We start from the raw sequence: 26,900 nt of genomic DNA, 5'->3' as shown, positions 1-26,900 counted from the left end.
TTTTTCCTTCCAAACTTATTGAAAATACTCAAGAGAGATGTCAATAGCGCAAGGGAGTATATGATGAATGATGAATTTTTTTTTTGAAAATAAATATGAACAATTTATCATCCATAAGTCACACAGACATGAAGTAAAATCCTTAACATTAGTGCATTTCATTTGAGAAAAATGAGTGAGCACCTTTTAAGCATTTTAATAATCATTGGAGATTTTACTTTATCATATTGAAGTTAGTTAATCATCACTTGGAAGCAAATCAATATGATAACATATATATAAATATCGCAAAGGCATTAAATAGATTCTAATGAGCATTAAGAAAATGATATTTGAATGCACACTTAGTTAATTTCGGTCCAATAGCGAATCTATTCCTCACAAGGGTAGAATATGATAATTTAGATTAAATACCCATTGAGATGGGAACCAAACTTAATTAAGAAGATGAGTTCCCATACCTTTGCTTTTACCTTTCTTCTTTTGGGTGAAGATCAACCCATGAGGCTTGTGTACTTTCCCTTCTATGCATATTTATAAGTAAGCTCAAGAGATACGTTAGCAACACAAGCACTAGTTTCCATTTAGTAATCATTTTGATAGGGAATGAAAAGGTGAATTACTAAAGCATGGAAACTTTATAATATGAACTAGATTATTCCATGAAGTATGCCTAGTTTTAAACTCATAAAACAAGCATGGTTAAATTCTTGAAACTTAAGGGAATAAATCTAATTCATTACATGGAGAGCGATAAATGTAGAAGAATCATATCCAATTAAGTAATAAGAGATACAACATATATAATTGGATTGATTTTCCTTGTCATGATGGATTACACATTTCCATAGAGAAATTTATCTCTACAAGTGAGACTACTTAAATTACTTAGATAAAAACATTAGTCTCACTTTTCTAGCTATAGAGAGAATTTTCCTTTTATAAGTGTCCTAAGTATTTGAATTCCTTACATGACACCTTATTCTTTTAAGAACATGAAGTATCTCTCTATATCTAGAACATGGCAATAATAGAATAATTAATGTAGAAACATGCCATGAGAACTTGCAATAATTTAAAGCATGTAGATTGTCATAATATAGAATTTGATAAATACACAATCTACCATATGAGAGGAATTTCTTCAAAGAATGATGACATAATTTTAAAACATCCTTAAGTGCTTTCTATTTCTATGTGACTACACAAGACACATGACAAATTAAGATAATTGCACTTAAGAATATAAATGTTACCATCCCTTGACTTTCCTCCATGTTGTAGGCTTTGATATTCCGCACATGATGATTCTTTATTTCCTACAACATTAATATCTTCCCGAGATGATATGAGTTTTGAAAACAATAAACTGAAGTAACCTTGGGTCAATCTTGAATATGTAGATCATTTGAAGATTGACAGCTTGAGTTGATAAGAATTGAATTAACTCCCTCAAGCACCCCAAAGGTTCATACCATCTCCTTCTCCTACAAATCTTGTCACGCATATTTTGGTACCCATCGCTTGATGGGTCCGTTAAGGTTAGTAAACAAGGATCTAGGAACCCAAGTGTCCTTTGTGCTAGCGCTTGGTAAACTTGTTACCTTTCTAGCACAAGTTGCAATCTTGGGTTGCCTAGTTATATATGAATCAAATGACAAGTTAGGAGTGGGATTTTTACCAATGGGACAATCTTTGCATTGATGTCCCTTCTTTCGGCAAGTGTAGCATAGGCGTTTTCCAAATTTTGAAGATTTCTTCTTTCCTTGTTTATTGCTTGCTACATGGTTAGTAAAAATTTTCTTTTCTAACCCTATGCCTCTTTGTTTTAAATGGGGACAAGATCTAAGCAAGTGTCCCTTCTTGGAGCATTTAAAACAAAGTCTATCATCCTTGTTAATAATCAAGCCATTTTTAATGTAGGGACACGACCTAATCAAGTGCCCCTCTTCAAAGCATTCACTACACCTCTTAATGTGAAGTGTGACTTGATCATTACCTTGGATGTTACCTTTTGTGGAGGCGTGGTTGAGGCTTTTGGAGGAGGTGTTGAATTTCATATTTTGTTCCCTCCTCATTGCAATCCTCAAATCCTTGACATTTTCTTCAAGGGATGTAGTGCATGCCACGGTTGTTCCCGTCTCAAGCTTCTTCACCATGTGATCACAGTTATCTTGAGAAGGTTGGGCAATGCATTTCCCTTTTAGTTGTGTCAAGCTCTTCTTTAGCCTCTCATTTTCTTCTTTGAGCTTTTGATATGAATCATCATTTGTTCCTGCAAATTCTAGCTCAAAGGAAGATTTGCTTGTCGACGGACAACAAGCATTAGCACATGGTAATATAGTATTAATTTGAATACATGTGCACGAGTGAGGTTGTTGGGATTTAAAGTTCTCTATCACAACCTCATGAGCAATGTTTAATATGATATGATCATTCATAAGATTTTCATGAGAACATAGAAGCATATCATATTTTTCTTGAAAAGCTAGATTTTCAATTTTTAGCTTTTCTACTTGGTCCTTTAGCAAGGTATTCTTATTTACTAATTGAGCGATATAATGTAACGCGTTATTTTGCTCAATTGAAATAGTTTCATACCTTTGGACCAAATCAACATGAGAGCACTTTAGCTCCTCATGTTCTTTAGTCAACTCGTCAAAGTGTTGCATCTTTATGGAGAGAATATCTTCTAGCCTTTGACGAGCTTCGCTTTGCTCTCTCGCTCTCTCTAGAAGTTTGAGCATGACCGCCTTATCTTCTTGGCTTAGGCGAGCGTAGAGATGCACAAAGCTTCTTTCTTCCTCCTCATCCTCATTTGTGCTTCCGCTATCATTTTCATTAGCCACACAACATATGTGGGAATCAAAATGGGAAGACAAACCTTTTGGAGAGGTGGATTCATCGATTGGTCTCCATCGTTCATTTTCTTCTTCTTCCTTGCAAGGGTTAGTATCACAAATACCAAGGGAAGTAGAAGCACAAAATGAACTATCATGTTTGGACTTATTAAATTTGCTTTTAATTCTAATCCAAATATCATGCACATCACAAATGGGTTTGTCATATTTTATTATGAAGGCATGATAATCTTCTTTGCTAAGGGATTTACTTAAGATGTCATAAGCTAGATAGTTTAAGCGTATACATCTTAAATCTTTTTCGGAGGCATTTTCCCTAGCATAGTTAGGAGGAATAATACTCTTGTCTAAAATTTGTTCTAATTGTGGGTCTACCGCTCTAAAGGCATTTATCACTCTAGTAGACCAAGAAACATAATTAGAACAATCGGAAAGTAATATCTCAAGAGTTACCTCCTTGTTCTCCTGAGTCTTCTTGTTCTTTTGGGATCTTCTACGAGCCATCACTTCGAGTTGTTAGACTCAAGATGAAGTGCCTAGCTCCGATACCAATTGAAAGTCGCCTAGAGGGGGGGTGGATAGGCGAAACCTGAAAATTAAAACTTTATCCCCCAACTAGATTCTTTGATTAGTGGTTAGAACAAGATGAACAATTATCGGAGTATAAAAACTAAGTTCTTGCTAGTAAAGAGTATAGCTTTCAAATAATGCGGAAGTGATAAATCAATACAACTAATAATTCTATGATAACAAAGCAAGAAAGCTTAGATGAAAAAGAGCACTAACTCAAGTTCTTTTCTTGCGGGGTGTTGCTTCACTTAAATGAGATTTTAACTTGAAGCAACACCAAATGATATGAGCAAAGAATAGTGCAAGAGAACTTAGAGTAAGGGAAAGCAAACAAATCACAAGCAAAAGCACAATGAACACGGGTGATTTGTTTTACCGAGGTTCGGCCCTCGAAGGCCTAGTCCCCGTTGAGGAGTCCACTTAAGGACGGGTCTTTTTCAACCCTTTCCCTCTCTCCCGATCACACAAGGATCGGCGAGCTCTTCTTCTTCTCAAGGATCACTCTCGATCCCACAAGGACCACCACAATCTTTGGTGTCTCTTGCTAGCTTTTACAAGCCTCCAACACTTTGGAGGAAGTTCGAATGGGAGTCAAAAACTCCACGCGCAAATGAACACAAAGATGTAGCTCACACTATCTCTCAATGAATCTCACAAGGCGCTAGGGCTAAACTCAATTGAGTAGCTCTCAATTGCTTGCTCTCTCTTTTGTGGCACTTGTGTTGGTTGTAGTGGACTAAATCTTGTGTATAGGATGGATCAATGAATATAGGTGGTTGGGAGGGCTTGAGTATGTCAACTAGATGACTTGGAATGTTGCTTGGACTCCCACAAGTTGAAGTGGCCGGTTGGGGTGGTATTTATAGCCACCATCCAATTTTGTAGCCGTTGGAGAAGTTGCTGGCGATGGGCGCACCGGACAGTCCGGTGCACACCGGACATGTCCGGTGCCCCAGCCACGTCATCCTATCCGTTGGGGTTGGAGCTGGTCGACCGTTGGAGGCTTTTGTCCTCATGTGGCACCGGACAGTCCGGTGCACACCGGACAGTCCGGTGCCTCTCTGATCCTCTGCTCTGACTTCTGCCGCGTGTACTGTTCTGCACAGTTTCCTGTCAGAGTCGACCGTTGGGCGCAGATGACCGTTGCTCCGCTGGCACACCGGACAGTCCGGTGTACACCGGACAGTCCGGTGAATTTTAGCGGAGCAGTCTTTGTGAAATCCCGAGGCTGCCGAGTTCCTGAGGCCGCGTTCTGTTGGAGCACCGGACACTGTCCGGTGTACACCGGACAGTCCGGTGAATTATAGCGCGCCGGCCCCCAGACTTTCCCGAAGGTGGCGAGTTTGAGTCTGAGTTCCCTGGTGCACCGGACAGGTACTGTTCACTGTCCGGTGGCACACCGGACAGTCCGGTGCGCCAGACCAGGGGTGCCTTCGGTTGCCCCTTTGCTCCTTTTCTTTTGACTTTTGTCTTGTTCTTTTTATTGGTTTTATGTTGAATCTTTGGCACCTGTAGAACATATAATCTAGAGCAAACTAATTAGTCCAATTGTTTGTGTTGGACATTCAATCACCAAAATCATTTAGGAAAAGGTTTTAAAGCCTATTTCCCTTTCAACTTTCATCTCCACTGTGTTTTCAACCTGCAACACAGTAGACAAATGGAAATAGAAACCAGTAGATACCAAGTAACAAAAATAAGGTAAATTTCAGCTGCAAATGACCAAAGGAAAGATCAGTCCATTACTCCATCTCACCAACTAAACTGTCCCTAGACTAAAACATACTCCTCCGTCCTAGAACATAAGGACTTCTGAGAACTCATCTGTGAAATCTCCTTAAAATCAGCCATTTTGTGCCATGGATTAACCCAAGATGGCCAGAAATTAAACCAACAGGAGCTGGCCTCTATTTAAGAAAGGGGCACATAGACTTCTTCATTGCTGCTTAATTTGTCCAAAAATTTGAAGTCCTTATATTCTAGGATGGAGGGAGTATCCATCAAATATTTTACTCCAAAAACATTATTGGTCCAAATAAACCTCTTCTCAAAGGCCCCTTAGTTTAACTGCTGTGCTGATCCAATTCAGTTTTCAGAGTACGTTGACATGTTTCGTGTACCTAGTCGACACAGGACTACATAAAACAGCAAAGAAGCCTCTGTTCAGTATGAACATGATGTAATCTCATTAGATGTTATGTTACCCACCAGGATTTTGGGGCAAGGGCAAGGGCTGTCATTTGGACCTTCCATAACCAGTGGGTAAAAAAGATCATGCATGCAATTTTCAGAAATTCTCTGAACCCACAAAAGGAGGGAGAAGAGAGGGTTTCAAAAAGATTAAAAGATAACAGCAGATAGTTGAATCTCCTATGTAAGCAAAGAAACCATTCCACGCACCAATGTCACATTTTGTGATTCAATATCTGTGTTCACGCCATTGAAATTCCTAGCCAATGGAATAACATGCTCACCCACTTTGCACCCTTTATCTCTCTGGACAAAAAGAAAAATATATATATTAAAGCAAATCATGCTTTCAATGCCAGTCTTTGTAGCAACAATTCAACAGTAGTTACACAAATATTGTGATTGTTTTCACTAATTAGATAAAGCATCGTATTAAAGCTAGAAAAATCATCGACAGTCATAATTCAAGATCCTGATTTTCTTTTCATGAGCAAAGGAAATCATGAGAGTATGAAACTGAAATCCTTCAGAAAACTTAAGGAATAAAATAACTCCAGTTCTCCAGATGCATATGTGGAATCTTTACCTTTTTGTACAATAATCATTCCAGAGGGATCTAAACCATCTACATTCTCTTCTTCCTGTTGTAACTTGAACCTTTTCCAGCTTCCCAAAAAGTCAATCACACGGCATCAGTTGCGTAACGACGACGTCCACGGCCGTGGGATCCTCGGCACCGGTACTGGCCCGTGCATCCACCATGTCGCGCGAGGGGGAATCCCTGCCGGAGCACAAATAGAGAAAGATGGCGACGTACGAACCCGTCCCCCTCCGTCCCCGCCTGCAGCGACCTCCCGGCTGCCGTATCCTCCTTCGCCGACGCGTTCGTGGACTTTGTCGTGTCCGACCTTCCCGTCCTCCTCCTCGCTCCCTCCTCGCCCGAAGACTCCAACCACCTTCCTCCCTTCCCCATCCCGGCTCGTCGCCATCGGAGACCTCCACGCGGACCTGCCCAAGTCCCTCTCCGCGCTCCGCCTCGTCGGCCTTGTGCCCCCGTCTTGCACCGCGACTCCCCCTCCGCCTCCTCCTCATGGGCCGCGGGGCCCACCCTCGCCGTCCAGCTCGACGACATCCTCGACCGCGGCGGCGACGAGCTCCGCCTCCTATACCTACTCTGCCGCCTCTCCCTCTCTGCCGAGACACGCGGAGGCACGTTCCTCCCCATCCTCGGCAACCACGAGGTCATGAACGTCTCCGGCGACTTCCGCTTCGCCACGCCGCAGGGTTTCCACGACAGGACGGGGGGGGTGCTGGCATGCGCGGGATTCGCAGCGTGGGCTGCTGAGGCGGGCGTCGCGCGAGCGGCGGGTTGCTGGCGCGCTGACGTTGCGGGAGCTGGCGCGTGCGGGAGCGGCGGGTTGCTGGCGCGCGAGCGTTGCGGGAGCGGGGGCAGTCTACACTGCCCCCTTAATAGTTAGTAGAGATAGAGATTGGTACCATGGAACCCACATTTAGAAGAGGTAACAGTTTTTTATAATATTGATTTTATTATCACGAGCAGCATGCTATATAATATAAATCAAATGCGAAGGTATAGCACCAAATCAAACTGCATTTTGAAATGGAGTACCAAGTATGTAACATTGTAGATTTAGTGTACTTCATGGTAATTTAACTTAGTATTCTATATCATTATTGACCAGTGAAGAGCTAATATATTCCACCTTTGCTCGCAAGTGTCCAACACGACTGTTGAATTCAGGAAAGACATGTCGGACCAGCATACTCTCAAGCTCTGTTTTATATGGATCTGTTTGCTTCAGTTTATCACAGAGTGTCCCAATAGCGAGAAGAGCACCATCTTTTTGGCGATATGGCTTAAGATCAGCAGGTGCTTCATCATACCTGTTGAGTATATCAACAATTAGAAACAATGTGGAAAATAGTGGGCAATGAAATTTAGCTTGGTTTGTTCAACCCACTATGACAGATATAGTGGTCCGTCTACCATTTAGTGTTTTGGGAAATGCAAGCAATTTATAGGCCACAACAGCTATTATTCTAGCAGAAATTCAAATGACTGCTCACATAACATTAGCGATAAGTAGGTATAAGATATACATAACACAAGTGCTTGTCGACAGCCCAAGACATAAGCAAATCGCCAACCAGACAATCAAATGCTGGTTGCTTAAATTCTTAACAGAACATGTGAAATCTGTTTAGCGCCGTTAAATAAATAGCCCGCTAGTCACTTTAGCGCCGTTAAATAAATAGCTCGCTAGTCACTTTAGCGCCGCTAAGTGTCTATAAACAAATAGTCTGTTAGGCAGTCTAGTGCAGCTATTGCCTGATATAGCTCCAGTAGCAGCCACCCATAGCTCCATAGCACAGGAAAAAAGAGCAAAAGCATAAAGAGAAGGTGCTCCAGCCACTATAGCAGCGCTATAACACTGTTATAGCCTACTATTTTCAACATTGATTAAAAAGTCCATAGAAGTTAACGGTTACAAGTTGGTAGGCCAAACTTACCTCCTAAAAATATCCACAATGAAATGAATGAACTTTTGGAGATTGTTTTTCCCTCGCTTTCTAATCAATTCACTCACAAAGTCCATAGCAGCTGTTCGGGGACTGTACAAATCTTCGATGATATCTGTAAACATGAAATACAACAATGAGTATTCAAAATACAACAACGAGTAATCTGGTTACACTGCTGAACTGAGACAAAAACAAGAACCACATGATTCTTATCAGTAATAACCCATTCTAACCAAGATTGATATACAGAGAGCAGTAAATTCACCATAGACCTTGCGAACATATTCATGGGGATCTTCTTCCCATAACTTTTGGTCATTGTCATTGAAGCACATAAGAGGAAAAATTATCTCAAAAAGAAGTATATCAATCTGAGGCTGCATCATCTGATACATACTGTTCTTTGTAACACTGCAACATATAAACCAAGCAAATACTGATAAGCATTTCTAAAATCACCAAGTTGGATAACACGTAAGCAAGGGATATCATAAATTGAGTTTCTCAAAAAAAATGACCTAGCACATTTTAACTGTGCACCAGAATTTTTCAAAATATTTACCAAGTATTTAGACAGTATCCCATATAGTAAGCCTTGAATATAATATAGTGCATGATTAGTTGCGCAAAACAAAACATTCTCAAGTCAAAAGCAAGATGTTATATCCAAAGTCCAAACAGCATAAGAGTCAACTATTATCATGAAGTGCCCTACTTCAGTAGGGACCAAAAAATACAAATTAAAAAAAAACACAGTAATAAAACAGATGTTCCTTGGATTTACCACCAGAGGCCAGAACAACCAGTGCACAGAAAGGCACACCAGGCATAGCCAATACCCCCAACAGCTCAAACCTAGTCAAGCTATGGCTCCTGTAGCTGTAGGGCTTTATCAGATTTTATAATTATGTACTCCCTCTGTAGTTATTTAAACATACATTTGCCTCAACAATTGATTCAGAAGTAGCCAGTGCTATAACAGTGATCATTTATTTCTTCAGTTAATTCCTTTTCAGATTGGTATGGCAAAGCTTTTGTGCTGCTAGCTTCCATCTGCACTGCATATTGTTCACATACACCATCATCACTGGGCGTGTGGTCTGATGGTTTCCAACTTATTGGCTATGCCGCTTAATTGGCCGGTCAGCACAACAAAGACGAGGGCAACGTGAGAGCGACCTCACAAAGCAAGAAATCATTACCTAAGAGAGAGCTCATTATGAAAGCTTGTAGCATTTTTAATCCTTTCGAAACTGGCAGGAGGTACTTCATCTGATTATGTGACATCCATTGCAGCATGGCATCTCCAAGAAGTTGCATTGATCTCTGAGTTTCACAGGAACTGATTATATGGAGTACTTCATCTGGCCTGAAAAGACATAGAATCTATCATTTATTGGCTGAATTAAAATCAGATAAAAAAGCTAGATGAAGAACAGATTAAAAGACAAGTACGGTATTTGATCAAGCACCTGCGGGTGCAAAGGCCACCAAAACTATTCCTGTCCCGGGTGATCATAGCAACGATTCGATCCCGCAGCTGTGATTGAGGACCAGACGAAATAGCCGATGTCCATGTCTGTTCTCCAAAAGGTCGCAGGCGAACGACACGATACTCTTGGGGTTTCCTCGGACAACGTCTGGAGCAAGGATTCTTCGTTACCAGGAAAAAAGAAGTTGAGGGAGGTAGAGTGGAGGGTCATCTTACTCCGCGAAGGCCGCGACGGAGGCGGAGGCAAGCAGACAAATGGCGCGACGTTGAACACACATGATAATCTCCACCGTGTGCTGGAACTCGTCGGTGTCGGTCGCGCCCCAGCAGCATGCTCGCACCAACACGGACAAACACCGTCGCCCATTCTCCGACTCCGACCACTGCAGCTCGAGGGCCTTAGGGAGGGGGCGTCTCACCTGCACCAGCTGTCACCGCTTGTTGCCGAGGCGGAGGGGGAAGACTGTAGGGAGGAGTTAGGGCTCGGATGTAGGGAGGGGAATGCAGCCTGGTGCTAGGGTTAGGGTTTTACCCCGATTTGGGAGCGAGAGGAGCCCGACGCAATTGCGGAATGCAGCGAAGAAGGGGACAGGGGCGGGTCGTGCGGCGGCTGCGGCCGTTGCGGCGGGCGTGCGGGAGCGCGTGGGCGCGCGGCCGTTGCGGGTAGGAGCGGGGGCAGTCTACACTGCCCCCTTAATAGTTAGTAGAGATTGCCTTGAAAGAATCTGCACAAATTTAAAATAATCATAATCATATGTCAGAATCAAAGCCATGAGAATGGAATTGGATTGTTGACAACTGACACGGTACCACCAAGACACCAACAACATTTTTAGATATTAAATTTTGTTACAAAATAAAAGGAATTGCAGATTTCCAATAAAAGTGTGACCATCAAAGACAATAGCTTTAACTAACAAATCAACACCATCTATATCAACTAAAAAATAGGTTGTCCGTATTTGCATAAAGAAATACCAGGAAAACAGTGAATATCAGGAAAAATAATTGGCAGATATGACAAAAACTTAAACATCACAATTTTGAGCAGCAACAATGTAAAGGCATCATCAGTGGCGCATGTAAAATATATACCGTGTCAAGTAGTATCCCCGAATGATCTCCAAAACTTAGCTGCACAATAGTCGCATCACGGTCTGAGTCCTGATCTATCTGGACAACTGGGACTGGGATTGCCTCATCAGATGTCTGGGGTGATAATTTTCCCAAGAATACACATTAAAAAGCAAACTGAATAAATACAGAAGTGGCGTCTGCCACTGATTAAACCAGTCGTGTGAAATCATACCGTTGAAGAAGCTCCCAACACATTAGCTGAGTTGATAGATTGGCAACAAATTCTGGGAAGATTTACAAAACACAAAGATTAGTACATATGTTGTGAAGATTTACAAAAGACAAAGATTATTAGTACATATACAGTGTATATAGAACATGGAAGTATTATACAAGACAGATCTATCTATTACTATCATGTATATACTATAACTTAGGAATTAAGAAACAATAGAGTTGGGGATGAAGAGATACGAGATGGCAGACATAACTTCCCAAATGAATCCTACTACTGCACAACTTATCATAGGCGCAGGCAAAATTTCCCATATACATACACCAATCTAACAAATCATCAACGGACAACTCTACGAGACCATCGAACAACGCTGAATTAGACGGTCTAAATGGAAAAAAAATCTATGCAGAGATCGTGTATAATATAAGTAAAACCCATGGAGCACAGGCTAGAGGCGTCCAATCATGCTGATGCTAAAATCCTTCCGTCTAATCAATCTGCTCACGGCACATGGTAGACGGAGATGTTCGATCCGGCTGTTTACGCGAGTTTGATCCAACTGATCGTCACTTCGTCAGCTAGGACAGACACAAAGGGACACACGGAGATCGTCATGTAAACATGTCAGTCCTGCATAGAATTTTTTCCCTGGTCGAGATGAAAAAATCCCTATAGCAAAAGAGAACTAAAGCCGGCACCTACGAAACCATTGGCACTCTAATACGAGTACCGCAAGTGGATAATCCCGCTGAGACTCGAGGCTGCCAGCGAGTAAAATCCGACCAGCGCGAGGCGGCGAGCACGACGTCAGGGAAACGGGCCCCGCGGGTATCAGATCGCTCACCTCCGGGCGGGGCGAGGCAGAGGGCGCGCGGCGCGGAAGCGCAGGTGCCCCCGTGACGGGGTAGGCGTGGCAGCGGGGGCGAAGGGCAGGAGGCCGTGGTGGGAAGCGGCGAGCGCCATGGGTGGGTGCGCGCAATCTGGAGCGGAGCGGGGCGGAGAGGCGTGTCATTCTGCCCACCGTGACCGTCTCCGCCCTCAGCTCACTGGAGTGGCGTTGGCGCCGGCCGGGGACGGAAGGGGAAAGGTCTGGGGTCTGGGGTGGGCTGACTGAACACAACAAAACATAGAAGGAACCTTTCAGCTTACCCATGAAGACGACGAACATCAACAGAACCAAGATCAAACACAAATTTGGTCTTCTCCAGGACCTTGTGCTGGTAGGGGGGTCTTCATCATCCGCTTCATCGGCTTCTCCACCCAACCCTGAGGTCCCCGCACCAGCTCCAGGCGCAGAAGGCAGGGTCGAAGCCGCCACTATCGCCAGAGGTGGGGTCATGGCCACGGTTGGGGCGAGTTGGGCAGACGCGGGGGAGCTGAACGTGTGGTGATGGGGGAGGCCGAGGCGGGGACCACGCGGCGAGCAGGGCCAGGGTGCACAGGCAAGGGGCGGCAGGCTGGGGATGGGGGTGGCGGCGGATTTGGGAGAAGAGCTTGCAAGGAAAGGGGAGGTGGTTGGCGTTGGGCGATTGTGAAGGCTGGCGAGCGGGGCGAAATCCTCGCGCGGATGGGGAGGAAGGGGGCAGAGCTACCTCCGGATGAGGATGGCGGCGTTGAGTGCGGCGATGCGCACAGAGAGGGAGGTCGGGTTGCGGGAGGGAGGATTCGCGGCGGGGGCGGCGGTTCGCGCGGCGGGATTCGCCGCGGGCGTTGCGGGTTGTGGGAGGGGATTTGCGTCGTGCGGGCTGCTCGAGCGGGGACAGTCTACAGTTCGCTCTTAATAGTTGTAGAAATTTAGAGATTGATGATATTTTGTATCTATCCAACAATATCTTATAAATGAGTCTCTAAAATTTATCGCACATCGATCACCCTCTAAATATGGCAAACCTGACACGTCCTCTACAAGCGTACGATCAAGCAGTATTACTACTATTTTAAACTTGTCATGCCGTTTTAGGTGGTTGAAAATGATTTTTTTACTGCACAATACCAGTCATGTAGGTACCACTGTAGATATAGAAGACTAAATTTAGAGATTATTGCTAGAGATGAAGAAGATATAGAAAATATATTTTTTAGAGAATATTATAAAGGATAGAGAATATTTTTTTAAGGACAAAATCTAGTTGACCAGTCTCACGCCATACATATAGCAGCATCTCGGTGGGTCGGACCAATCTGCACCAACGACGCCCATCTGCGAGCAATCCTGCGTAATCCTGTATCATTGTAGTGCTCACGGAACCATAAAACTGTAGTGGAGCGCAACTAGCAATTCGGTGCTCTAGCCAAAAAAAATAAAACTTGTTATGATTAGGATTAATCGTGAACACAATTGCGCATAAAAAGATAAAAAGGATAGCATTGGATCTCGCATGCACACGGGCAGAGCGCAGTTGTACTGCCCATTCTGCTCTAGCGAGTCGCCGTGACAGAAAGAGGTTTTCACTGGTCGAGCGAGATCTTTCGCCGGGGCTGTTTGATAATTTCCCTCCAACAAACACCTAACCGAGCCATGACTTGACACGTGGGTCCAGTCCAGAGGACTCTGGAATCATCCCATCCGGAGGGAGATGCCAGGTCTTCGTCTCACACAACACACACTGTACTAGTTTACTACGAACAGAGGCAATAGGCTTCCAGGCTTCCATCAGAGAGATGGATTGGATGGACAAAACGTGCATTGTTAATACGTGACCAGATCTGTCCCAGTATTATACTGTACACTGACACATACTCCAACATTTTTTCTGAAAAAAAGTGGTACCGACCTATCCGCTGAGTGCAGCAGTTGAGGCGGAGGTAGTTTACGCTTTCCGTCCACCAATTGAACCGCGTGAAGTTCCCAAGGTTTTCTATTGTGTTGTCAGGAACATCCATTCTCTGATGAATGGAAACTTCAGCATCTTTGTATTAGTACTTCGAACACTGCCTAGCCACGGACTGCGTACGCTCTGCTGACCTGTGACAAAACTGCTAGTATTCCTAATTTTCTACCGCATCGTGCCATGTGAAGCCGTGGGGTTCATCTTGTCACGTCTCAACGCTTTCAACGCCTATTACAGCCAGGAAATTCTTCAGAGACCTGGTCCAGTGCAATCCAATTGCCAAAGCCCAAATAGCCCGCCGGTCGTGTGGGATTGGAACCACTGACCCGTGGGCCCTGCTCCCGCAGTGCTATTTCCCACGGCTCTCAAGGTAGCCGCGCGCGCACCACGCCACCACCCCCCGAGCATAACCACCGGGGTCCGGAGGCCGTCCCGTCTCGCGGACGCCTCTCCCTTCCCAGTTCCCCCGCCTGCCGCCGCCTCGTGCTCTCGTGCTCGCGCGACCGGATGGAGGATATTCGGACGACGACTCCACCGCGCCAACCGACCCCTCTCGCCTCTCTCGGTCTCTCCTCCGACTCACCCCGCGCCCGCGGCGAGAAATAAAAGAGAAATCCCCCGACGACCCCGACGCGCCACCCGCAAATCTCGCTCTCCCCGCTGCCCGCCCGCCCGCACCCCACCCCTCGCTCGCGCGCCGCGGCGCCCGCGCGATCCGATGGCCCCCGCCGCCGCAGCAGCAGAAGCAGCGGGGCCCTCGCCTCGCCGGCGCCTCGCGGCGGCCGTCCTCGCGCTCGCGCTCGCGCTCGCCTGTGTCCTCGCGCAGGCGGCCGCCAGGCCCGACAAGGAGACGCGGGAGAAGTTCTACGGGACGCTCGTCGCCAACGGCACACACAACGCCTCCGGGGACGGCAGCATCGCCGAGATGTTCGGCCGCGTGCTCGACAAGGAGTTCTCCGACAGCGACACGCCCGACGGTACGAATCTGGATCTGCTTGAGGCCCGAGCTGAGCTGGGCTGGGCAGCAATGGCGGCTCGGCCAAGAGTTTCTCACACTCTTGGGCTTCGACATCTGATTTACTGTAGCTACAACATTTTTACACCTTGAATGACGATTTGACCTTCTGTCCATCCTCTTGCAGCTCCCGACAAGAGTAGCTTCAACAACAGCGTGTCAGATCATCAAGTAGGTGTGACTTTCCTCTTGCATGCATGTGACCTGTTCTTCTCTCTCCGATGTGGCCATATGTTTCCCGAAACTGCTGTTTTTGAAAAGTTTACAAATGGTGAATGAACCTCATGCATGTCTATTATTGCCCTAGATTGTCACCTACAAGCCCTGGTAATTGGGTAATCTAGTGAAGAAATATGGAATGGTATTGTTGCTGCGAAAGTTTCCAATGAATCAGTGGCAAAAAGCAAAAGAAGAGTTTTATTTAGGGAACATTTCCAATGCACCCGCATAGTTAGAAATCTGCTTGGTGAATCAGTGACAAGAGTAAAGTGAAGTGCCTCAGTGACCCGCATGGATTAGCGAGACAGTCAATAAAAGGGATAAGTGGTACCCTTGCTAATCATAACATTTTTAGCTTCCCGTATCATTTGTGTATATCTTTACTTCTCACGTTGTGTTGAAATTACTAATACCTTGCGATCTAGTTTCTTGACTGTGGAATTGCAAGGACAGAAACAACTCACTTCTTTCTGTTGGGTTTCAAATCTAGCCTACCCAATTTGCTTGATACTAAAAGATTTCGTTGTTGTTGTTGTGGACAATTGGACATGACAATCTACAAAGCGTTCTTTTTTGTCTGTTAAATTTTTTTGTTTAAACGTGGACCGCTAGATAAATGATTTTTTTGCTCAGGCTGTTCTGGAGACTGTAGCTGTCATTACACATGACAAGAAGAAGAATGATTCACAACATACTAAGTATGACCAGAATTTGAACAACACCATCTGTCAAACTTGCTATATCTGTAGCACCATGCCATATCAACTTTCTGACTTATGCACCGGTTCTGGTGCAGTTCCCCAAAACCTTTCCAAATAGGTGACATGTTTGGAGGCCAAGATGAAACCTCCGATGACTTGGAAACTGTGATTGATAAAGAGGTGTGTAAATTCACTTAACATCATATGATCGGTCTGGTTGCCACTTACTGAAGGCTGTAACTTTTCATAGGATAATGTTTTTGTGATGTCAAATCGTAAAACAAAGTATCCAACTCTTCAGCTAGATTTACGGTCAGCTGCTCCTCACCCCCACCCCTTCATACCTTCACCTGTATGTGCCCATATGTAATCTCCTATGGTCCCATAACTCGTTAAATACAATTTCTCAATGCAGATTGATTAAAGATCTGGTAATTATAATCGTTTCAGCTACTGGTGGTGGTATCATGTTCTCTTTTATGGGGCAGCCGGTCAGTAATTCTGAGATATTTTGTACTTAACTGCTTACATCCTCAGTAGGCATGATATATGTTATTCTTCCAGGTTATCGTTGGCTACCTGCTTGCTGGTTCTCTAGTTGGACCTGGGGGTTTGAACTTTATCAATGAAATGGTGCAGGTAACATGATCATCAACAGATTACATTACAAATTGCACTTTTGTCCCTTTCTTTCTTATGTTTCTCCCTTTTCTATTATATATGCCCATCAAAGGGTTAGTATATAGACTTTGAAAGAACAAAACTCACAATTTGGATAAACTTAAAGGAGCATGGCCCAGACAGTTGTCTTACGCTTAAATCATACTCACCATATGACTAATTCCATTTGGCATATCAATGACGTATACTTATCAGAATTATCGTGTTCAACTGCAGGTGGAGACTTTTGCTCAATTTGGTGTAGTGTTTCTTCTTTTTGCTCTTGGTCTCGAGTTTTCACTGACTAAGGTACTAAAAAATTTTGGATGTTGTCGAGTTCAATATATCTCTTTCCAAAATAATTGTGACATGTGTACACGTCAAAAGGTTTGCTTACTGTCCCTGTCATTTCTATCAGTTGAAAGTCGTTGGTCCTGTTGCTGTACTTGGAGGTCTGCTTCAGATTGTTCTGTTCATGTTCTTGTGTGGCCTCACTGCAGCGGTATATGTGTCTGTCAAGCTTTAAATTGTCTTTCTTATTTGTTGGATACATGTTGGATATTGCACTGTAATAGAAAAACTGCTTTCCTAAAATTAATTTGCAATCTTTCCAGTTGTGTGGTGCTAAATCATCTGAAGGAGTGTTTGTTGGTGCCTTCTTGTCTATGTCATCTACTGCAGTGGTAAGTATATTTGTTTAATGTGGCTATCATTTTAAATACACCAAATTGTAGGTCATTTTAGTTTTGTCCTAAATCAAACTTCTCCAGCTGTGACCAAGTTTATAGATAAATATGTTAACATTTACAAAACCAAATAAAAATATTATTAATGCATGTTTCAGTTTTAATGTAGTAAAATTATTTTGGTGTGTGCTAGATGTTGATCTATTATCCTATAAACATAGTATGCTGGTCAAACTTAGATTAGTTTGACTTAGGACAAAATTAAACAACAAACTGTTATAGATGCTTTTGTGGGCCGCCAATTCACAAGGCGCAGAAATAGGAAAGATGAGATAAGTCAGGAATAGTTTCTGTTTTATCAGTTCCTAAATAATAGGTTAGTTCCTTTTTATGTGGCTAAATAGTAGCAGTTCCTAAATAATAGGTTAGTTCCTTTTTATGTGGCTAAATAGTAGCAGTAGATATGTCTATCCTGAGACCGCCTATGGCTATAAAGGCGGCTGGGCATCAGCTGTAATAATCAACCAGGAATAAGATCTCCCTTCTGTTTGGGCGAGATCACCTGGGATCATCCTGGCCAGGCACGACGCCGGCACAGGAGATCTGGGTGATCAGCGCCCTCTTCTTCCATACACCTTGCGCCACTCCAATCTCCCTCTCCACTCCCCATTGAAGGACACCAGGAAACCAAGGTTACAGACTCACCAGCGAGGAGTCGGTAACAATTTGGTATCAGATTCAGCAGACGCAGCGACAATCATATCTGGCGTCATGCCCGATCCTGAAGACAAGAGCACAGAACAGAAGCTGGACTTCCTCATGGACGCAATGAACAGGATGTTGGGTCAGCTGACAACCATGAATGGTCGGTTGGACACCCATGATCGTCGATTGGCGCGGGTGGAAACGGTTCCACCCGGCGGCGTCCAGCTGGAGAAAATCACGGAGATTGACGACGGCGACGGACCACCACACCAGGGCGACCACGACAGCAACAATGGTGGCCGTCAGGCCCCACGTCGCGGGCGTAGTGATGGGGGCAGCGAATTCTACAGCCGCCCGGATCGTTATGGCCGACCAGATGGCTATGGTCGCGGTCGGGGTCGTGACGACGAAGGCGGCGGCCGTCCACCGCGACCCAACTTTCCATCCTTCGACGGCGAATCAGATCCATTGACATGGATCAACAAGTGCAACACCTATTTCCGAGGGATGCGAACCATGGCAGAAGAAAAAGTTTGGCTAGCATCATTACACTTGGAGGGAGCAGCAGCCGAGTGGTACTATGCCCTGGAACGTGATCATGGTATTCTGTCGTGGGCGCGATTTGTTGACTACATCCACATGAGGTTTGGACCACCCATCCGATCCAATGGCCTGGCAGAACTGAAAGCCCTTTATAGGACAGGCACCGTGGAGGCATATCAGCGACAGTTTTCAGTCTTGCTTTGTCGCTGTGATGACTTGTCTCCTATGCAGCAGGTGAACATGTTTACAGCACGTCTTGGAGATCCCCTCCGCACCGATGTCGAGCTCCTGGCCCCGACAAACCTGCAGACCGCAATGAGTCTGGCCCGTGCTTATGAGCGCAAGGAGGAGAATATTGCAGCACTCAGAGATAGACAAAGTCACCGGAACCCGTCCGCCATCAAAGGGACTGGTTTAGGACCGGGGGCCAGGCCGGCTGCTACAAATCGGCCGCGTTTCAGACGTCTAACACCAGAAGAATTAGCAGCGAAACGGGCAAGTGGAGAATGTTACCACTGCAACGAGAAGTACTCAGCTGATCACAAGTGCACCGCAAGGGGGGTATTCTTGCTGGAAATGGACGACGACATGGAGGAAGATGCAGCAGCGGAAGACCTGGGCATTTCTCTTCATGCCCTCACGGGCATTGACATCAGCAGCACCATGAAGCTCCAGGTCAGGGTCAAGGATCGGACATTGGTGGCGCTGGTGGACACAGGCTCTACCCACACATTCATCCGGGAAGCTGTGGCCACCCAGCTGGGCCTCCAAGTCGCACCAAGACCGGGTCTCTCCGTCAAGGTAGCAAATGGGGACAACGTCGCCAGCAGCGGGATATATTCCAAGCTCCGAATTACTATTGCTGAGGAGACCTTCCACATCACCTGCTACGGTCTTCCTCTGGTCGGCTTCGACATTGTCCTGGGGGTCCAGTGGCTTCGGTCATTGGGGCCCATATTGTGGAACTTCAACGCCTTATCCATGGAGTTCTGGCGCCTAGGACGCAAGGTGCGTTGGGTAGGACTGGGTGCGCCACATACTCAGTGCGCAGCCCTGTCCGAACCCCGCGAACTACTACATGCATTACTGCAGTCCTACGCCGACATCTTCGCTGAACCACGTGGCCTTCCGCCACCTCGGCGTCACGACCATCACATCAGGCTGCTGCCAGGGACGCCACCAGTTGCAGTTCGGCCCTACAGATACCCTCAATTGTTGAAAGACGAGATCGAGCGCCAGTGCGAAGACATGTTGCAGCAAGGCATCATTCGGGAGTGCACATCGGCCTACTCTTCTCCAGTGTTACTTGTGAAGAAAGCTGATAAATCCTGGCGTTTCTGCATTGACTATCGGGCCCTCAATACCAAAACAGTCAAGGACAAGTTTCCCATTCCGGTGGTCGACGAACTCTTGGATGAGTTACACGGTGCCTGCTTCTTCACAAAGTTGGACCTCCGCAGTGGATATCACCAAGTACGCATGCACCCAGATGATATTGAGAAGACAGCGTTCCGCACTCATCGAGGTCACTTCGAGTTTCTAGTCATGCCCTTCGGCCTCACCAACGCACCGTCCACATTTCAGGCCCTCATGAATGATGTCCTGAAACCCTTCATCCGGAAGTTTGTCCTGGTCTTCTTCGATGATATTCTGGTATTCAGCTCTTCCTGGGCAGCGCACTTACAGCATGTCAGGGAAGTATTTACAGCACTCCGAGCAAACAAGTTATCAGTCAAACAGTCCAAGTGTTCGTTTGGCAAAACATCAGTCGCTTACTTGGGTCATGTTATCTCAGCTCAGGGCGTTTCTATGGATTTGGATAAGGTGGCAGCAGTAGAAGTTTGGCCACGCCCTCGGTCTATTCGGGCACTTCGAGGTTTCTTGGGTCTCACTGGTTATTACCGCAAGTTTATAGCGGATTATGGGACCATAGCTGCACCCCTCACGGCTCTTCTCAAGCGTGAGGCGTTCCGTTGGTCGGAAAGGGCAGAGGAGGCATTTCTTCAACTCAAGCAAGCCCTTATATCAGCACCACTGTTACAAATGCCAGATTTTTCTAAACAGTTTATAGTGGACTGTGATGCATCAGGGTCTGGTTTTGGAGCAGTCCTTCATCAAGGAGATGGGGCCATTGCATATTTCAGCCGTGTTGTAGCACCACACCATCAGAAATTACCAGCGTATGAGCGGGAATTGATTGGTTTAGTCAAAGCAGTGAGGAATTGGAGACCATATTTATGGGGAAGAACTTTTCTGGTACGGACAGATCACTATAGCCTTAAATTCCTCTTGGATCAACGGTTGTCTACAATACCGCAACATACATGGGTCAGCAAATTGTTTGGATATGATCTGTCAGTGGAGTATAGGCCGGGCAAATTGAATGGTGCAGCAGATGCCTTGTCTCGACGCGACGAAGACACCGCAGAAATTAACAGCATCTCGGCACCACATTTTCAGCTGTTTGACACCCTTCGCAATGAAGCTGCCACCGACCCACAAGTCTTAAGCTTGCGGGCTGCCATTACAGCGGGAACTGCAAAATCAGGATGGACGGAAGCTGATGGTCTGCTACTATTTCAAGGGAAGGTCTTCATTCCGGACGCTTCAGCAGTTTGGACTTTGGACAGAAATCCTGGTAGCAGCACACAATTGTGGTCACGAGGGCATTGAGAAGACTGTACATCGATGGAGAGCATCCTTCTACAGCCCACAGGCCTTACGACGGGTCAGAGAATTTGTGCAAGCATGCGCCACTTGCCAACGGAATAAAACTGAGCATCTACATCCAGCAGGTCTGCTGCAACCCCTGCCGGTACCATCGGAAATTTGGAACGACATCTCCATGGACTTTGTTGAAGGATTTCCTAAGGTTGGTGGCAAGACAGTGGTATTAACAGTGGTCGACAGATTCTCTAAGTTCGCCCACTTTATTCCTCTTGGCCATCCATATACCGCAGTGACCGTGGCTAGGGCATTTTTCGAAGGGATTGTGCGCCTTCATGGTATTCCGTGCTCAATTGTAAGTGATAGAGATACAGTGTTTACTAGTGCCTTCTGGTCCGAGCTTTTTCACCTTGCTGGGGTCAAGTTGTTACTTAGTTCCGCGTTTCACCCCCAGACCGATGGACAGTCGGAAGTGGTTAACAGAATTATTGTGATGTACTTACGCTGCTTGGCAGGTGATCGGCCAAAAACTTGGTTACAATGGCTTCCATGGGCTGAATTTTGTTACAATACGTCATACCAGACTGCGGTCAAGTGCACTCCATTCAGGATTGTATATGGTCGGGACCCTCCAACAATGCTTTCTTATACACCTGGGACAGCCAGAGTAGCTGCCGTCGATCAGCAACTTCAGGATCGAGATGTTTTCTTGGCAGACATCAAACAAAGGCTAATCCAAGCTCAGGTAACAATGAAGCAGGCGCAGGACAGTGGCCGTCGAGATGTGCAGTATGCTGTAGGCGATTGGGTTTGGCTGCGTCTGCACCAAAGGTCGGCAGTGGGTGTCACTCCAGCAGCAACATCCAAATTGGGACCTAAGTTCTATGGGCCATATCAAATTCTACAACGCATTGGAGAGGTCGCCTATAAGCTACAGCTGCCAACCAATGCAAGAATCCATGATGTTTTTCATGTGGCACTTCTCAAGAAATTCCAAGGGGAGCCCCCATCCGCACTAGTACCCTTACCAACGATTCTGCATGGCAAGGTACTTCCGGTTCCAGCACAAGTAGTGAAGGCTCGTTTAAATAGAGGTGTTTGGGAGTTACTGGTCCAGTGGCTTGGACGTGAGCCGGCTGATGCTACATGGGAACAATGTAATGAGTTCAAGAGAAGATATCCAGAAATACAACTCGAGGACGAGTTGTTTGTCGGAGAGGAGGGAAATGTTATAGATGCTTTTGTGGGCCGCCAATTCACAAGGCGCAGAAATAGGAAAGAGGAGATAAGTCAGGAATAGTTTCTGTTTTATCAGTTCCTAAATAATAGGTTAGTTCCTTTTTATGTGGCTAAATAGTAGCAGTTCCTAAATAATAGGTTAGTTCCTTTTTATGTGGCTAAATAGTAGCAGTAGATATGTCTATCCTGAGACCGCCTATGGCTATAAAGGCGGCTGGGCATCAGCTGTAATAATCAACCAGGAATAAGATCTCCCTTCTGTTTGGGCGAGATCACCTGGGATCATCCTGGCCAGGCACGACGCCGGCACAGGAGATCTGGGTGATCAGCGCCCTCTTCTTCCATACACCTTGCGCCACTCCAATCTCCCTCTCCACTCCCCATTGAAGGACACCAGGAAACCAAGGTTACAGACTCACCAGCGAGGAGTCGGTAACACAAACAAACAAACAAAGCCATTTAGAACAAAATTAAAATGACCCACAATTTACTATTACAATTTGATTGAGCATTTCAGCTGGAGAATGGAGTAGGTGAATATTTTTTGGGCATGTTCCAATTATATGAAGTATGGCAAATTGTTTTCAGACATTAGTTAAGAATTATGAGGATCTTGGATCTGTTACCATTTTTCTAGGTTTCGAAGTTTTTAGTGGAAAAAGGTAGTACAAACACGCTTCATGGTCAAGTTACAATTGGGACGCTAATACTTCAGGTGAGGACTACCATCCCATTCTTCCATATATTTTCTCATCTATTGCTATGATATGGGAAAATATTGATTTTGTTTGAAAAAACTGTTAGTTGGAATCTTTAACTCATGTTCTAGGGTAAACCTCTCTCTTATTTGGATATCAGATTATTCTGCCTACGTGCTATAGAGCCTAAGAAAATACATAAACGGCAAACTTAACACTTAGTACATGGCCAAGTTAACTAGTATTTAAGTGGTGAAATTGTACTTAATGTTTCTTGGCATGCTAAGATTCCTTTATGGGAAGCAGGTTCTATGGGCTAGGGTGTTGTATAACTGCTGCCAGTTAAGATTCAGTGATGTCATTTGTGTTTTGTATCTCCCTTGCTCCAGGATTGTGCAGTTGGCCTGCTGTTTGCACTCCTTCCTGTTCTTGGAGGTGCTAGTGGCATTTTTGGAGGAGTGATGTCAATGGCGAAACTGTAAGAATATTACCATGTCATAAAAATATATCTGACTGATTTTCTTTTGTCTTGAGTCATATCATGAAATGTCTTGCATGTGCAGGTTGCTAGTGCTATCCGTATTTGTAGCTGTTACATATATGATGACATGGTCAATTGTTCCTCGATTCTTAAAACTGATGATTCAGTTATCTTCACAGGTTAGGCCAATTGTGATGTTTCTCTTTGTTCAAGCTCTGAGTTTGGCTTTTCTTTGCATAGATCCTTAATGATGCTTTTTGACAGCTTGGTCCTGCATTACTTTTTTCACTCATATTCCTTAAGTGCGTTTGCACATGGGGCAGGATGGTTATCTTTTCTTTTCACTCTCTTGTGTGGAAGAGCGTATTATAAATATAATTATTTGCAAATCATTTTCTCTCCAGTGTGGCTCGTTACAAAAAAAAATCATGTTGTTTATGATTTGCAAAACCTTTTTTGTTTTAGAAAATATAAAAAAACTTGGCTAAACATCATATATGTTTACTGTTTGGCGAGCACATCCTGGGTATGCAAAGCATAAACTGAAACTAGACTTGCTTGCATATTATTTCGTTATTTCACAAATGAGAGGGGATGCCTTTTCTTCAAACTATATGTCCTGAACATTTTCAGATGTAACTGCCCCCCCCCCCCCCCCCCCCCTCACTTCCTAATGCTCTTTTAATATATGCAGACAAATGAACTCTACCAATTGGCCTCCGTTGCATTTTGCTTGCTTCTAGCCTGGGTAATTTTTTTCTTGTTTCATTTATTAAAGTATATTCTGTTATTGCTCCATTATGAATTTATGACTTCTGAGGTATATAAGTGCAATGCCACAAATGGCAATAGTGTCAAATGTTTGCCTGTGCACTAGTATAGCATAGAGTGTTCTCGTGAAGCATGAGATGGCAATGATTTCTTCACTTAGTAGTATCTTCTATAGTTCTATACTCATGTTGTTATCACAACTTTGCTGGTGGTTCATATGTGCCATTGAGAGAACTAAAGTCAGGAATTGAATAATGGCCACAGCGTTGTGAGAGCTAAGAATAAATAATTAGTTTATTTTTTTTCCTGTATGAAGGAATTGGTTCATTAAGCATGAGACAACTATAGAAATAAACCCATGCTAGTTTAGGGTGAATCTGACATGAGAGGGGCAACTGTTAGTATAATGCTTTTATTTTCTTTCGTTTTTCTCTTGAGATATTTCAAAATTCCATCAGCATCCATGCAACTACAAATTTAACAATGTAGACTACTACTACTACAACATCGAAGCCTTTTACTCACAAGCAAGTTGGGGTAGGCTAAAATTAAAACCCAACATAAACCACAACTCAAGGTTTACACAAATGGATAGGTGTTTCCCATACTCTTATTCAAGGCTAAATCTTTGGGTATATACAGATAGACTGACGTTGTAATTTTGTATTTGCCAGTGCAGTGACTATTGTGGATTGAGTCTTGAGTTGGGGTCATTTCTTGCTGGTGTTATGATATCAACCACAGATTTTGCTCATCATACTATGGAGCAGGTGGTATTCTGAATTCAGTTCACATTGTACTTTGGTGTGACTAGTTGACATAACCAATACTCTGGAAATGAACTGTTTCTTTTTTTTCCTTCTTTACATCAATAGGAGGTAGGCTGCTTTGGAAGGAATGCGCTTATGCTATTACTTTGCTTGATCTCGGTTTAGCTTCTTTAGCATGCTTTAAGGACATTTCATTTAGTAAAGCTGCACTCTCTAACGACTTTTCTTTTTATTTTAAGGTTGAAGCCATTCGCAATCTATTTGCAGCACTCTTCCTTGCAAGCATTGGAATGCTCATACATGTTAAGTTCTTGTGGAATCATGTTGACATATTACTTGCAGCTGTTATACTGGTTATAATAGTAAAGAGTATTGTCGTAGCTATTGTTGTAAAGGCATTTGGATACAGCATGAGGACCGCTTTTGTTGTAAGTATCTTTGTTGGTGGTTGTCCATCAGTTTTTCACCAATCTTGAAATGCATACTCACACTTTCTTTCTTATTTGGTCAAGGTTGGGCTGTCCTTGGCTCAGATAGGAGAGTTTGCTTTTGTGCTTTTGAGCCGGGCCTCCCATCTCCATCTTGTTGGGGTAAATTAACCTATCTCTTTCATGTGTTTCTTTTAAACATATGTTCATATTTTATGACGACAACTCCAGATTGCCACACATGCATAGTTAAATTTCTTAAATGTTTAAAATTATTTTCAGGGGAAAATGTATCTATTATTACTGGGAACAACTGCCCTTAGCTTGGTAATGACCTTTTTTGTCTTATATTGTGGGCCTTAGCTGTTAGGTATACATCTCTCACTTTTCTGTCCATTGTTGTAGGTAACAACTCCTCTCATTTTCAAACTAATTCCTGTGGTAATGCACCTTGGCATCCTTATGCGTTGGTTCCCCTCGGAAAACAGTATGCAGAGTGAGGTACCCTTTACTGCCCTCTTTGCTTATCTTATTCAAAGCTTGACTTATGGACATTGATGCCTGGAGTGATAAAGGCAGTAACGCCTGTGTCCAAACTTCATGATCTAGAATCTTTTGACATGTTAGGTTTTGAAGAAGTGTCAACGACAAACTGCTTAGTGAAATAACACATTTTTCATTTTTCTTTTGTTAATCAGTTGAGGTACTTTATAGTACTCCATTCCAGTATTTTTTATTATGTACACTTGAATATGAAATAGATGTTTCCCTCTTAAATGAAAACTGGGAATTGGGATGTTCGCTCTCAATGGCTATTACTTGTATCTTTATATATAAATCTTTAAATAGTGGAGCGAGCCAACCCCCATTTGTTCACTCGGTATTATATTAGTTACTAATATTCTTTTATAACTCCATACCTGATCGTATTTCAGCTTCCATTACAGGAAAAGGCGGTTATGCTTGAAGCCCACAACAGATCACTCTAACATTGCCTAGCCACAACATTCTTTTGACTGACGGTGATTTATTTGTGCATCGACTCTTTGCGCATGCCATGGAAACATTGGAGAAACAATTACACACCAGTACTCCCTTTTTGCGGCGATATGGGAACACGATGGGATGGACAGAGTTAACAGCTTGGCCAGCCTTGGGGCTCTCCGTATAGCATTCTTTTTTATTGCGCTTTTGAGTTGTACATATAGGGGATACTGTACATGTCGTCAAGGTAGCATACAGGGGGAAGGCGCCGATGGGCCTTGGTTTTGTATCATTGTTGCCAACTCGATCAGTCGACAGTCTAGAAAGCTAGATAGGGATTTTTGGTACCTCGTGCTCAAATGTACACTTATTGTCAGAAGACGATGGGAAAGTTGTATGTTATGTATTTGTTATGCCCTTGTGACGACTAATTGACCATGGACACATGAATGGTAACGTGTTCACCGTATCGATTACTCCCTACGTTCTAAAATATTAGTCGCTTTAAACCTTGAATTTTATATCTATAT

The 26,900-nt window shown here is 44.3% G+C and overlaps 2 protein-coding genes across 4 annotated transcripts; one reads left to right on the top strand and one right to left on the bottom strand.

The window, feature by feature from the left end:
• Positions 1-7,297: 7,297 nt before the first annotated feature.
• On the bottom strand, positions 7,298-11,977 carry LOC103644392 (importin beta-like SAD2 homolog). The gene is made up of 6 exons (XM_020547153.1): positions 11,817-11,977; positions 10,967-11,018; positions 10,753-10,866; positions 8,431-8,614; positions 8,154-8,277; positions 7,298-7,526 (listed from the first exon to the last, which is right to left on the bottom strand). The coding sequence occupies exons 1-6, from the start codon at positions 11,933-11,935 to the stop codon at positions 7,298-7,300; spliced, it is 822 nt and encodes a 273-aa protein (XP_020402742.1). The 5' UTR covers positions 11,936-11,977.
• Positions 11,978-14,206: 2,229 nt separating this feature from the next.
• LOC100280898 (uncharacterized) lies at positions 14,207-26,839 on the top strand. Of its 3 annotated transcripts, none has more exons than NM_001153818.3 (20): positions 14,255-14,780; positions 14,946-14,989; positions 15,671-15,735; positions 15,834-15,918; positions 15,989-16,050; positions 16,154-16,229; positions 16,303-16,377; positions 16,636-16,707; positions 16,817-16,900; positions 17,013-17,081; positions 22,876-22,953; positions 23,326-23,414; positions 23,500-23,596; positions 24,112-24,165; positions 24,863-24,958; positions 25,198-25,386; positions 25,471-25,548; positions 25,669-25,713; positions 25,792-25,887; positions 26,322-26,807. In NM_001153818.3, exons 1-20 carry the CDS (start codon positions 14,522-14,524, stop codon positions 26,373-26,375), a joined length of 1,767 nt encoding a protein of 588 aa, NP_001147290.1. In that variant the 5' UTR covers positions 14,255-14,521; the 3' UTR covers positions 26,376-26,807. The 3 variants fall into 3 exon arrangements, with proteins under 3 accessions (XP_020406331.1, NP_001147290.1, XP_008673823.1); XM_008675601.4 differs by having other exon boundaries at positions 14,257-14,780; positions 26,334-26,839; XM_020550742.3 differs by lacking the exon at positions 24,112-24,165 and having other exon boundaries at positions 14,207-14,780; positions 26,322-26,814.
• The last annotated feature ends 61 nt before the right edge of the window (positions 26,840-26,900 follow it).

This window comes from Zea mays, chromosome 1 (genome assembly GCF_902167145.1).
Source record: "Zea mays cultivar B73 chromosome 1, Zm-B73-REFERENCE-NAM-5.0, whole genome shotgun sequence".
NCBI lineage: Eukaryota > Viridiplantae > Streptophyta > Magnoliopsida > Poales > Poaceae > Zea > Zea mays.
Note: the sequence above shows the minus strand (reverse complement) of the source record. Positions and strands in the feature narration are given on the sequence as shown.

Bases quoted from the DNA above. Each gene is read 5' to 3' on its own strand.
- LOC103644392 (XM_020547153.1), bottom strand. From the start codon at position 11,935: ATGGCGCTCGCCGCTTCCCACCACGGCCTCCTGCCCTTCGCCCCCGCT. The intron at 8,615-10,752 runs GTATATATTTTA...TGGTGATTTTAG, and splicing joins CGGGGATACTACTTGACACG to AAATGCTTATCAGTATTTGC. The intron at 7,527-8,153 runs GTAAGTTTGGCC...TATACTCAACAG, and splicing joins ATTGTGGATATTTTTAGGAG to GTATGATGAAGCACCTGCTG.
- LOC100280898 (NM_001153818.3), top strand. From the start codon at position 14,522: ATGGCCCCCGCCGCCGCAGCAGCAGAAGCAGCGGGGCCCTCGCCTCGC. The intron at 14,781-14,945 runs GTACGAATCTGG...ATCCTCTTGCAG, and splicing joins CGACAGCGACACGCCCGACG to CTCCCGACAAGAGTAGCTTC. The intron at 25,549-25,668 runs GTAAATTAACCT...AATTATTTTCAG, and splicing joins CCCATCTCCATCTTGTTGGG to GGGAAAATGTATCTATTATT.